Raw genomic sequence first — 13,208 nt, 5'->3', positions numbered from 1 at the left:
CTGAAACTGTCTGGACTTACGGGAGGGTTTTCCAGGGTAAGCGCCCCCTCTATTGGGAAGATTCTAAAGTGGCTGTCCAAGGTGGGCTTAGCTTTTGAAGGCTGCCTTGGTCTAGGGAGGACTTGGATTTCGGTGTTTGAATGGAGATTGCTATGGAATTGTGGGTAAATGGAGGATTCCTCACTTGTGACTCCCATCAGTGTGTGTGTGTGCGCGTGCGTGGGCGTAACTCCGTCAGTTTAGTTCTAAAAAACTCATCAAAGTGCTCCTAACAGCAGAGGAAAATCCAAAGACCCAGCCTGAAGCACAATGTTTTTCTGAAGTCTCGTTTTATCTCACTTTGTGAGATTTAACAGATCTTTAGAAAACAAGCTTTAAATTCCTGGTAAAATTTCAGTTACTTTTTTCTTCGATATTTGCATAACAGTTTCGCTAGTAAGATGCTGGGTTATTTTACCTGATGGCTTTTTTTCCTGTTCTTACTGCCACCATACCCTGGGAGGTACAGTACGTGTATTTCAGTTTAAGGAGTACAGATTAAAATGGGGAATTGTACTGTTGTGGTTTCCATAAAATCATAATGGTGGTAGGGAGTTTTTCAATAGGAAATACAAAAGTTGCTGGAGTATGGATTAGAGCTTTTACCCCATGGAAAAGCTGAAATTGTAAACTAGAATGACAGTTGGATTTTGTGTTCCGCCTAGGCTATAAGAGCCTAACCCTGTCTACCCTCTCTCCTCTCCATACTTAGGCTTAAATTGAGTAAATGGAAATTTGCTCTTTAAATCATAAGTATGTAGCCTGGTAGTACCAAGACAATAGGGAAGCTGGACCAAGTAAACTGAGGCTCTGAGAATGAAAGTGCTTTTGGGGGTTGAACTGAACTGCTCCTTTAGTACTTTCCTTATGCTGTGGAGGCATGAATTTTGAGCCCACTTAGCAGCAAGACTGCAGAACTGAGTGGAGTTTGGGCTGACAGATTTGAAAAGGACATGAAAAGTTTAATACAGTCCTGTTGGGCTTTGGCACAGAGAGTTTTGAAAGCCATAGGCTAGTGAAGTTTGGCTATATTCCCTGGTGCTCCCAAAAACACCACACCTCACTCTGACATAAACGATATACATTGGGAAAGGGCAAGAGAACCCCTTAGGGAACCTTTTCGTGTCATGAGCTCTTATTCCTCAGGACTGACATGAAGTTGGAAAAACAGACCAAAATTCCCTTGCAGTGCTATCGCTAGAAAAGCCACATACATCATCATTTCCCAGGGATGGGGCCAGGCAGTTAGCTGAGCTAATCCTCCTGTCTGTTTCCTCCTCCCCCAGGTGTGTCAGTCACCTCCAGTAATACAGGCGTGCCAGATATCTCGGGTTCTGTGTACTCCAAAACCCAGGTAGGTGCCTGGCTCTGGATAGAACTGGAAAGAGATGGATATCGAGGAGGTGGAGTTGCAGGGATTTCCCTGGCTGTCCGGTGGTTAGGACTTGGCACTTTCCTTGCCATGGGCCTGGGTTCAATCCCTGGTAGGGGAACTAAGATCCCACAAGCCATATGGCCAAAGGGCGGGAAAATACAGTGAACAAGAACAGTCCTCTTAAGAGAGGTATCAGGAAACCCTTTCTACTAGAAAGTGAGTGAGTTCTTGAAGTTTAAAGTTAGCCCTCTTGGAAAAAAACAAGAAAAATGTTACAGGAAGGTGAAGTGTGGTAAATTGTTGTGATGTCATGTCGTTTACTGCAAGTTTTCCTGGCCCTTTACTTACTCCCAGCCTTTTCATAAGTTTCTCAGAGACTAGATACAGAATGAAAGGAAACTAGTCTTGCCATTCTTTGTAAATCTGTAACAGAGTGGGAAAGGATACAACACAGCCCAGTAATTAAACCGAGGCATCCAGATTATGCACAGATTAGTATTGTGTTGCTCCCACACACACACACCATAAAGAATTAAAAGTTCTAGGTAAAGTGTTGGGAGTTGTGGTGGAGTGCTTCATAACCAAGACCATTAACACTCAAGATACCTCAGTGTGTATTCATTTTCTTTTTAATATCCAACAAGTTCTAATTTTTACCCAACTCCAGAGGTTGTGCTAATAGTAGTCAACATATTTCACTGTGTTCATGAATGATGTTAGATTTCACAAAGTGATTTCACATCTGTCCTCTTATTTGGTCCTTACAACTGAGGGGTTAATAGCATCCCTGATTCATGTAAGAGAAAACAGGCTGAGAGACTTTTCCAGGATCACACAGCTATTAAAGACCGAACTGAGGCTGAGACCTGACTATCTGACTTCAGGTGCAGCTTTCCTCTGTGACACCATGCTGTTCTCTCAGGGTGGGGGATCTTAGATTCAGAAATTCCAAGGAAGAGTTTGCTGATCCTTTCACTCTCTCTCCTCCTATTCTCCTGGATAGCAGTCCTTTGAGAAACAAGGTTTTCATTCCGGTACTCCTGCTGCCTCCTTCAACTTGCCTTCAGCCCTAGGAAGTGGGGGGCCCATCAATCCGGCCACAGCTGCTGCCTACCCACCTGCCCCCTTTATGCACATCTTGACTCCCCATCAGCAGCCGCACTCCCAGATCCTTCACCATCACCTGCAGCAGGATGGCCAGGTAATAGCCCTTCCCCCTCTTTCCTTTCCCTTCCTCTTCCTTCCTATCCCTAAAACTACCTCCCCTTTCCTTCTCTTACCCTTCCTCACCGCCACCTTCACCCCGCCCTCCCCAGCGCCAGCCATGGGCACACAGCACATACAGACACAGCGCACATAACACGAGTGGCCGGCAAAGGGTGCGTCAGAGGAGGGCCAGACGGCAGCCTCACCCCCGATGCCGTTGGCGCCTCTCTCCTCCACCTCTTCCCATAGCACAGTTGCCCTCATCCCATCAGGCCTGGCTCACGCCTCCCTCTTAACCTCCCCAGCCTTCCCCCTTCCCTGACAGTACAGCTTTCCCTTCTAATGGTGGAGTTCTATTGTCAAAGTTTGTCCCTTTATTTTCCATATATCCTGGTTCTGCCTCAGCTACCATATTTGCAGATGATTCTCTGTTGCCAGCGCCAGCAGGAGGAGCAGGTAATGAAACTGAATGATGATATGCTTGAACCCACTCCTTTTCAGTCCCCATTTCACCTCCACAGTCTCAGGGAACTTGAAGAGAAGAGATTGCACAGTCACAAGTCGGGATACACAAACACAAACACCTTGCTGAGCTCTCTGGCCTCCCATTCCTCTCTTGTCCTCCCCTCAATGCTCTCTTTTTCTTTCTACCCTTCCCTGACTTTTGAAACACTTGGTTACTGGAATGGAAAGGATTCTTGGAACAGCATCTGGAGCCTGGGGCCTCAGACTCTCTTATCTTCCCTGAAATAGGCTCGCAGATGTGAAGGGTGATAGGGCTGGGGAGCCCTGGGGTGGTGCAAGTGACCTCTCCCCCTTCCTCATAGGTGGTTTGAGAAGCTAGAGTAAGGACTTCCTTGCTCTCAACTACAGATACCAAAATTGAGGCATTTATAGGGATCAGTGAAAGTGAAATCACCTTGTGATTACCCATCTCCAAGAGGCCATAATTCTCTCTAGAGAGTAGCCTTCTGGAACAGGAGAGGATGGGTTTGAGGGTGGGGGGAGGTGGAATTGAAAATGAGTAGAACTGATTCACTATCTTGTCTCCAAAAGTATCCTGCACTCTTTTCATCTTTCCCTTATTTAAAGTTTATAGCTGCTTTTTTATTTGTCAGAGGTGCTCTTAACTGCCGTATAAACCAAATTTCTGACGGTTGAGAAGCAAGCTTCAGAGTAGTTTCTAAGCCAGGGGAATGGGAGAGTAAAACAATTTCTAAATCTCCACTTGAAGATGTCATAAGTTTGTCCCACTAACTCGACATCTTTTTCCTCCCCATTCACCCTCCCATTCCCCTGCAGACGGGCAGCGGGCAACGTAGCCAGACCAGCTCCATCCCGCAGAAGCCCCAGACCAACAAGTCTGCCTACAACAGCTACAGCTGGGGGGCCAACTGAGGCCCCGATCCTCTTCTCCCGGTCCCATCTTCTGAGAGGGCTTCTCAGCCTGGCAACTATGGAAACAGCATCAAAGAGAGAAAAGAATGTGGGGGGCTTCCGCTACCCCCCACCCCCAGCGGCCCACCCCATGCCTCAGCTTCATGTCTGTCCCATTCCCATACCATCCCCACTCTGTTGTATGTATTATAGGATTTGTATTTTCTCCTTTTTTTTTTCTTCCTTTCCTCTCTTCCTCCTCCCTTGCATTCAAGATTATGAAACTTTGCTGTGGGCCCTGCCCTCTCTTCTCCTCCTCCTGTTCACCCTGGTGGTGTGTGGGTGAGGTGGGGAGGGGGGACCCCCAAATATATATCAGCCCAACAGCCCTAAGTCTCCTCCTTTATTATTAGGAAACAAAACAACAAAAAATGGCGTCATGAATATGAACAGCATTGTCAGATGAATTAGTTGAAGTGGTTTTTTTTTTTTGTACTGTGTCCTCAAATTTAATGGATTAATGTGTCTTGTATATATAAAAAGAAAACCTCTACCTTCAGCCTCTGCCCATTCTTGCTCCGTCTAGGATGTCCTCAGTCTCGTCGATGACCAGCTTGGTGAATAAATATTACTGTACCAACTGGGCCTTCTCTAGCAGGCCCCGAAGGCGGTGGAATAAAAACGAAATCTTCGCCCTTTAAGAACTCCTCTGACCTTAATGTGCTGCCCTTGAGGGGATTCCCTCGCCCTCCCTCAAAAATTTCACAGTGGTGCCTGTAAAGAATCATTGCAAATGTTCATTTCCGTCATCTGTAGCAGATTGTAGGCAGTGAAGGGAGTGGGATAGCTGATACTGGGTGGAAAGGGAGAGGATTAACCAAGAACTGAAAGAAATCGCTTTGTATCGATAGAATCAAAGTTTAATTTAGATGGGTCCGTGCAAATGAACTGGAAAGAAATGAGTGCGAAATATGCACTGTTGGCTAGCAAAACTGAAGCAGTAGATCTTGATGTTTGAGTGTTTTCATTTCACATAGCTAATATCCACACCCTTGAAGAGGAGGAGGCTGGAGCAAGGCCAGGTTTGGGAAGGAGATGGGGGCACAGAGAGGGGGAGAGGCTTTGAAAGTCACTGATAGGCAAAAGGGGACACTTACACCTCCAAATTCTTCCTTCCCAAAACTTGACTAGATTTCCCTTGCGCTCTCAGAAAGTCTATTCTGATGGTTGCAGAGCCTACCTTGGCGAACTACTTAATAGCTGGAGGGAGAGATGAAGTTAAATCCATGCATTCCTGTGTCTTTTACTCTGGGGATGTCATTATTAAAGTAGAAGGAGCTTGATACATTTTGTCCATTCCTCTAATACTAGACTTAAGTCAGGCGAGAAACAAACTGGATGAAAGAAGGGAGCGGGTGGGTTTAAGGCAGAACACTGGTCCGTGGGTGTGGTGAGTCTGCAATGAGGAAGGGTCTCGGTCCGGTTAATTTCTGTGGGTGGAGTGCCCTCTGGCGGCTGTCTCCCGTGCCATCAAGCGTCAAACCCTCGAAACCCTATTGGAGTGGGTTGGTCGGCCTAAAGAATTGGCTTAGAGGGCAAGTGTTCGTTGGGAAATAAAAATTCAGTACGCCCGCTCCCTTCACAGGAAGCAGGTGGGGGCAAAAGTGAAAGCCTTTAGAATTTGATAGGATCGCCCGCCCCGCCCCTCAGCGACGTCCGGCTTACGGTTGTTTTACGACAGTGTGCGATCGCATGCTTGCTTTCCGGCAGCGTGGTCTGACTCTTCGCTCAATTTCCGACAGCGTAGCTCTGGCTGCTACCCGTGTGGGCTTCAAAGGTTCGAGTCCCACTACGGGAATGAGCCTTTTTGACCTCTTTCGGGGCTTTTTCGGCTTTTCTGGACCTCGGAGGTGAGAGCGGGTTCCGGCCAGACACGGAGGGGCGGGAGTACTCTGAGGGGAGCTTGACCCTGGACACCCTGTTTTTGGAAAAGCATCCTTTTCTTCCCTCCTAAAACTCCTGCGGGAAAAAAAGGTCAACACTGAACACTCACCCCCCGACAGTAACCAGGGCGGTCGCTAAGAGAAGAAACAGCCGCTTAAGCCTTTCTCCAATCTAGGGTGATGCAACAGGGGACCGGGTGGGGAAGACAATGGGCTCTGGAGTCGAGGACAAGTGAGCAAGACCTTGGGGGAGGGCAGGGGCTGGGAAACACTTAAGAAAAGCCACAGGGAAGCGCTGGGGACGGGGCGGGGTGGGGCGGGGCACCAGGTGAGGACTGACGTTGATGAAGCAAAACAAACCCGATGGCTAGTCCTCTACCCTCACTCCAGGCTCTCAGATCCCAACTCTTGTCCTACTCGTCGAGTCTTAGCTGATGTTATGGTTAAGTGCTGAAATTTTGGTGGCTAATCTGCCTCCACCCCTAGCCACAGAGATCCCTTTTTTGGAGGAATGACTCGCGATGAAGACGAAGATGATGAGGAAGAGGAAGAAGAAGGAGTCACGTGGGGCCGTGGGAACTCGAGGTTTGAGGGTTCCCAGCCCCCTGAGGAATTTAGCTTTGGCTTCAGCTTCAGCCCAGGAGGAGGAATGCGTTTCCACGATAACTTCGGCTTTGATGACTTAGTACGGGATTTCAACAACATCTTCAGCGAGATGGGGGCCTGGACCTTGCCTTCCCGCCCTCCTGGTGTGTGGATGCTCCTGGGGAAGAACCTGTGGTTTCTACTGGGTCGGTGGGTGAAAAAAAAAAGACTTGCAGAGAGTAGTTGGGGGTGTTGGGAAGTGTGAGAAAGCTGATGATTTCAAGGAGATTTAAAAGAGCCCAAGTCCTTTCCTACTCCCAGCATCCACCTGCCACCTTTCTGCAGAACTTCCAGGTCCTGAATCAGAGACACCTGGTGAGAGACGGCAGGAAGGACAGACACTTCGGGACTCAATGCTTAAGTATCCAGATAGTCACCAGCCCAAGATCTTTGGTGGGGGCTTGGAGAGTGATGCAAGATCTGAATCCCCCAAACCAGCACCAGACTGGGGCCCCCAGAGACCTTTTCATAGGGTGAGTACATCTGGGCCTGAAGTGGGAGCTGTGGAGAAGACTGCAAAGACTGGAAACCTTGCTGGAATCTAACAGACCTGGGTTGTATTTGTCTGTTTTCTATATTAAGCTTTGTGTAGGATTTTCTTTGGGAGGAAATGGGAGTTCTGCTTTTTGTTAAAAATTAGACGATGCTTGGAGAAAGCAGAAATGTTTGAAGGAGGACAGAAAAGTGTCAGTTCAGGAATGCTTTTTTAGTAGAGAAATACATGAATCAGGTAGGAAGGAGGAGTGAGTAAAGAAAGCCATCCTGCTGGGATCATTTCTCCTGAAAAAAAAAAGTAGTTTTGAAACTTGGAAATAGTTTGGGTTCTGGGGCCCCTCAAATTTCAGATTGAAAGGAGTCATTTGACCTACTTTGGCTTCTACAGTTCGATGATACGTGGTCTGTGACCCCCCACTCTAGAGCCAGAGAAGACAATGGTAAGTCTGGAGGGGGAGGACATTTACCAGCCCTTTGGTGTCCCTCCCTGAAATTTCTGTCTGCCACATTTGTCCCCTTCTTCGCTTTGGACTCTTTCTTGTTTCCTTTCTGTGCCCTTCTAGATCTTGATTCCCAGGTTTCTCAGGAGGGTCTTGGCCCAGTTCTGCAGCCCCAACCCAAATCCTATTTCAAGAGTGTCTCTGTGACCAAGATCACTAAACCAGATGGGGTGAGTTGGGAGAGATGGGTAAAGGCAGCTGTGACCAGAGAATGTTCTGGAAAGGGGGACTATGTAAAGAAACAAGTGAACCCACCTTTAGTGATGTTAGGGATATGGTGGGGGGACTTCTTCTTGTAGACTATAGAGGAGCGCCGGACTGTGGTGGACAGCGAGGGCCGGAAAGAGACCACAGTAACCCATCAAGAGGCAGGCGGCAGTCCTAGAGATGGTAAGTGAAGAGTATAAATCAAAGGGATCCATCTCTTAGTTCCATGGGAAAGGGAAACCGTTGCTCTCCTACCATTAAACATTGCTGCCCTCCTTTGCCTCTTTGCAATCTCCTTCATTTAGCCTGTGTGTATCACTCTTTCCCTTAGGTCCAGAATCACCAACTCCTCCATCCTTGGATGATTCCTCTTCCATCCTGGATTTGTTCCTAGGACGTTGGTTCCGGTCCCGGTAGCCTTGTTAATTAATCACAGAGGCCTTTAGATTCTTTCCACCTCCCACCCTTTGCTTGGTATTAATGGGCTTAGTTGTCTTCCTGCCACCTCAGGACCTTGGGTATGTGGAACAGTGAATTGAAGGTCTGTCAGTGTGTCAGTCACCCAAACTGACCAATAAAACCTTTATTTATGCTAATTCTTTGGTCTTGGTTTTGTCGTGGCTATTCCACTTTCTCACAGTATCCAGGGCTTCCCAAATTAACTTGGCCCACAAAAGATTATCTCTTTGCTTTACTTGCAAAACTGATTCTGATAAGTAAGGACCAGGTACCTTTAGGAAATGATTTTCCTTATTAATAGGTAACTAGTGATAGTTCCAGGGAAATTTCCACATGCAGATGCATCAGGTTTTAAAAAACAATGTATGTAAGCGTAGGGGAAAAAATGCTTCCCTGTGTGTGAAATTACTGTGATTGAATGGTTCAGAGAAAATAAACTAGCAAAGCATTATTAGTCATTTTAACAAGTGGTACTGGAAAAGCTGGACAGCTGCATACAAAACAAGTAGATTAGAACTTTCCATTACATCAGATAGAAAAATAAAAAGATGTAAATGTAAGACATGGAGCCATAAGACTTCTAGAAGAGAACACAGGCAAAACATTCTCTGACATAAATTGTAGCAATATTTTCTTGGATTAGTCTCCCAAGGCAAAAAAAGCAAGAATAAATGGAGCCTAATTAAACCCAAAAGCTTTTGCACAGCAAAAGAAACCAATAGAACAAGAAGACAACCTATGGAATGAGAGAAAGTACTTGCAGGTTATATGACTGACAAGGGGTTAGTAACTAAAATGTATGAAGAGCTCATAGAACTCATAAAAAAATCCAGTCAGGATTTCCCCGGTGGTCCAGTGGTTAAGACTTCATGCTCCTGATGCATGGGGCATTGGTTTGACCCCTAGTTGGGGAACTAAGATTCTACATGCTGTGTGCCCCATCCTCCCACAAAAAAAAAAAAAATCCCATCAAAAATGGACAGAAGACATGAACAGATATTTTTCCAAAGAGGACATGTGGATGGCTAACAGACACATGAAAAGATGCTTAACATAGCTAATTATTAGGGGCTTTCCTGGTAGCTCAGCTGGTAAAGAATCCACCTGCAATATGGGAGACCCCACTTTAATTCCTTGGTTGGGAAGATCTGATGCAGAAGGGATAGGCTACCAACTCCAGTATCTTGGCCTGGAGAATTCCATGGACTATAGCCCGTGGGGTCACAAAGAGTCGGACATTATTAGACTCTTTAGCTAATGATTATAGAAATGAAAATCAGAATCACAATGAGGTGTCACTTCACATCTGTCCAAATGACTCATTAAGAAGTCTACAAATAACAAGTGTTTGAGAGGATGGTGTTGGAGAAGACTCTTGAGAGTCCCTTGGACTGCAAGGAGATCCAACCAGTCCATCTTAAAGGAGATCAGTCCTGGGTGTTCTTTGGAAGCACTGATGTTGAAGCTGAAACTCCAATACTTTGGCCACCTCATGCGACGAGCTGACTCGTTGGAAAAGACCCTGATGCTGGGAAAGATTGAGGGCCAGAGAAGGGGACGACAGAGGATGAGATAGTTGGATGGCATCACCAACACAATGGACGTGGGTTTGGGTGAACTCCGGGAGTTGGTGATGGACAGGGAGGCCTGGTGTTCTGCGGTTCATGGGGTCGCAAAGAATCGGACATGACTGAGCGAGTGAACCAAACTGAGGATGTGGGAAAAAGGGAACTCACACTGTTGATGGGGATGTAAATTGATGAACCCACTATGGAAAACAATATGAAAATTCCTTAAACTAAAAATAGAGCTACCATATGATTCAGCAATTCCATTCCTGGGTATATATCAGGAAAGAATCAAAACAATAATTTGAAAAGGTACGTGCACCCCGATTTTATAGCGGAAGCATTTACAATAACTAAGACATGAAGGCAACCTAAATGTCCACTGACAATTGGATTAAAATGATGTGTGTGTGTGTGTATATATATGCATATGCTAGGTCACTTCAGTTGTGACCCACTCTTTGTAATGCTATGGACTGTGGCCCTCCAGGATCCTCTGTCCATGGGATTCTCATATACAATGGAATATTACTTGGGCATAAAAAAAGAACAAAATAATGTCATTTGCAGCAACATGGATGGTCGTAGTGATTATCATACTAAGTGAAGTAAGCCAGGCAGAAGAAGACAAATACCATATGATATTGCTTATGTTTGAAATCCAAAAAAAAAGATACAAATGAATTTATATACAAAACAAAAATAAACCCACAGACATAGAAATCACTTATGATTAACAAAGGGGGGATGTGGGAGAGAGATAAATTAGGAGTTTGAGATTAACATACATACACTACTGTATAAAAAGTAGATAACCAAGCACCTACTATTTAGCACAGGGAACCATACTTTATTTTGTAAAAACCTATAAGGGAAAAGAATCTGAAGAAGATTATACATACATAACTGAACCATTTTGCCGTATACCTGAACGAATACAACATCGTAAATGACTATACTTCAATAAAAAATTTTTTGTAATATGTGATTTCTGCAAGGAAGTAAAAAAATCTGTACAAATCTTTCTTTTGTTTTGATGACATTTTAAATTTAATAAGTGACATTTGATAGTTTTAAAATGGTATGTATATATGGAATGGAATATTACTCAGCCTTTAAAAAGTAAAATATTAATACTGCTATTTACAGCAATGTGGATATACCCTAGGGAATATTATGTTTAGTGAAATAAGTCAGTGAAAGACAAATACTATATATTACTTATATGTGGAATCTAAAAAATAACACAAAAGAATGTACATAAAAGAGACAGACAGACTCACAGACCTAGAAAACAAACTTATGGTTATCAAAGGGCAGAGAGATGGAAGGAGGAAAAATTAGGAGTAAGGGATTAACAGATACAAACTACTTGTATAAAACAGATAAAGTAACAGATTTTTACTGTATAGTACAGGGAATTATACCCATTATCTTATAATAACCTATAATGGAATATAATCTGCAAAAAGAATTACTTTTCTGTATACCTGAAACTAATATAAGTCAAGTATACTTCAACTTTTTAAAAATTACTGGATATTTTTCTCATTTAAAAAGTTTTTAGTGTTATGGTTTAGAATGGCAGAGCTTACAAATTTACCTCTGTTCCTTCTGGAAACCCCAATAAAATGATAATAAAGGGATTTGGGGGGGCACAACTTGTGGAATCTTAGTTCCCTGACCAGGAATTGAACCCAGGCCCCCCAGTAGTGAGATGTAGTCCTAACCACTGAACTGCCAGGGAATTCCCTAAAGAGGTTTTTTAAAGGCATGCATATCACAAGAACACATATCTCAAAACACAAGAGACAGTCCCCAAATTATGATGATTTGACTTACAAATTTTCAATTTCATGGTGGTGCAAAAGTGACATGTGTTCAGTAGAAACTGTACTTCAAATTTTGAGTTTTGGTCTTTTCCAGGCTAGTGATACGTGGTATAGTACACTCTCATGAGGCTAGGTAGCGATAGCATCACAAGGGTAAACGTGCTATTTTTCATTTTCAGTATGGTATCCAATAACATGAGATATTCAACATTTTATTATAAAATAGGCTTTGTGTTAGATGACTGTGGCCAACTGTAGTGTTCTGAGCATGTATAAGGTTGGCTAGATTAAGCTGTGATTTTCACTAGGTTAAATATATGAAAGGCATGTTCAACTTATGAGTTTATAGCAACAAAACCCCATGGTAAGTTGAGAAAGATCGGTAATTTTGCTTTAATTTTTTTTTAAATTTTTATCTTTTTAAAGAATAAAATCAGGACTTCCCTGGTGGTCCAGTGGCTAAGACCCCACGCTCCCAAGGCAGGGGGCCTGGGTTCGATTCTTGGTCAGGGAACTCTATCCCACATGCTGCAACCAAGAGTTTGCATGTTGCAACTAAGGATTCCAAGTGCCGCAACTAAGACCCAGCACAGCAAAAAAAATAAATATTTTTAAAAAAATAAAATTCAAATAAATAAATAAATAATAAAATCCACTCAGAATTTATCTCCCTATATGGTATGAATCAGGGGACCAACTTCATTTTTTTACCTTTGGAAAAATATATACAAATATATGTACAAATGTTACAATTTCCAGTCTTTTCTATGAATCTATTTGCCTATCTTTGTGCCCATATCACAGTTTTAAATACTATAGTTGTATTTGGTAGAATATGTCCTCTCGCTTTTTTCCCCCTCACTTTTCTAGTGTATAAGAATGCAATTGCTTTCTCCAATCAGCTTTTTAGAGTGCCACTGTAAACACAAACGGAGCTAGAAGTTACCAGACATCTGTGGACAGCTTTTAAGATGAAGGATGTAGAATCACAAACAGAAGAAGCAACTTGGAAGAAACAAGAGACTATGCAGAAAGATAAAAATTTAGCAAGGAGACAAAACTTTACTATGTTGGAAATATGAGATGATATACCCAGAAACCAGAACGAGAAGCTACAAAAGAGGAATATACAAAATAAGACATTTGGGGAGTTAAAAAAAAAATGACAGAAATGAAAAACTATTAACAAAAGATTTTGATGATAAAGTTGACCAAGACAGTAGACCAAATAACAGAGATAGAAAATAGGAGGAAACAAGCAAACTAGAATGGTATAACTTATCAATAACTTGAGAAAATATCCCAGAAGGGAAGGATATTACTTTCTAACATAAAAGGACTCACCACGTTTGGGAACACATGTAAGAATTAAAGATTTTAAAATTAAAAAAAAAAAAAAAAGGACTCACCACATGCTAGATACCAAGGATGAAAATAAACCCACTCCAAGGCACATCATATGAAATTTCAGAACACTAGAGTTGAAGGAGAATCCAAATAATTTGAGACAGAGAAAAAAATCAGAGGATGAGAAATCACAATATTCTCAAAAACAGCAATAC

At 43.4% G+C, this 13,208-nt stretch overlaps 2 protein-coding genes across 24 annotated transcripts in view; both read left to right on the top strand.

Moving 5' to 3' along the window:
* Nucleotides 1–5,099, top strand: part of UBAP2L (ubiquitin associated protein 2 like) — a 44,373-nt gene extending 39,274 nt beyond the window's left edge. For 6 of the 22 annotated variants that reach the window (XM_068965098.1, XM_068965102.1, XM_068965107.1 and 3 more), the window contains 4 exons: nt 1,326–1,393; nt 2,418–2,615; nt 3,026–3,076; nt 3,923–4,469. In XM_068965098.1, coding sequence (XP_068821199.1) covers nt 1,326–1,393; nt 2,418–2,615; nt 3,026–3,076; nt 3,923–4,018 — 413 coding nt within the window. In that variant the 3' untranslated portion in view covers nt 4,019–4,469. Of the gene's footprint in view, nt 1–1,325; nt 1,394–2,417; nt 2,616–3,025; nt 3,077–3,922; nt 4,471–4,583 lie in introns of those variants that run through there. The other 16 variants (XM_068965114.1, XM_068965106.1, XM_068965103.1 and 13 more) reach the window with 9 other exon arrangements.
* Nucleotides 5,100–5,678: 579 nt separating this feature from the next.
* On the top strand, nt 5,679–8,335 carry HAX1 (HCLS1 associated protein X-1). Of its 2 annotated transcripts, none has more exons than XM_068965520.1 (7): nt 5,679–5,907; nt 6,571–6,689; nt 6,871–7,058; nt 7,469–7,520; nt 7,644–7,750; nt 7,880–7,970; nt 8,119–8,335. In XM_068965520.1, the coding sequence occupies exons 1-7, from the start codon at nt 5,750–5,752 to the stop codon at nt 8,202–8,204; spliced, it is 801 nt and encodes a 266-aa protein (XP_068821621.1). In that variant the 5' UTR covers nt 5,679–5,749; the 3' UTR covers nt 8,205–8,335. The 2 variants fall into 2 exon arrangements, with proteins under 2 accessions (XP_068821621.1, XP_068821620.1); XM_068965519.1 differs by having other exon boundaries at nt 6,427–6,689.
* Nucleotides 8,336–13,208: the final 4,873 nt, after the last annotated feature.

Source organism: Capricornis sumatraensis, chromosome 2 (genome assembly GCF_032405125.1).
Source record: "Capricornis sumatraensis isolate serow.1 chromosome 2, serow.2, whole genome shotgun sequence".
NCBI classification, from domain to species: domain Eukaryota; kingdom Metazoa; phylum Chordata; class Mammalia; order Artiodactyla; family Bovidae; genus Capricornis; species Capricornis sumatraensis.
Note: the sequence above shows the minus strand (reverse complement) of the source record. Positions and strands in the feature narration are given on the sequence as shown.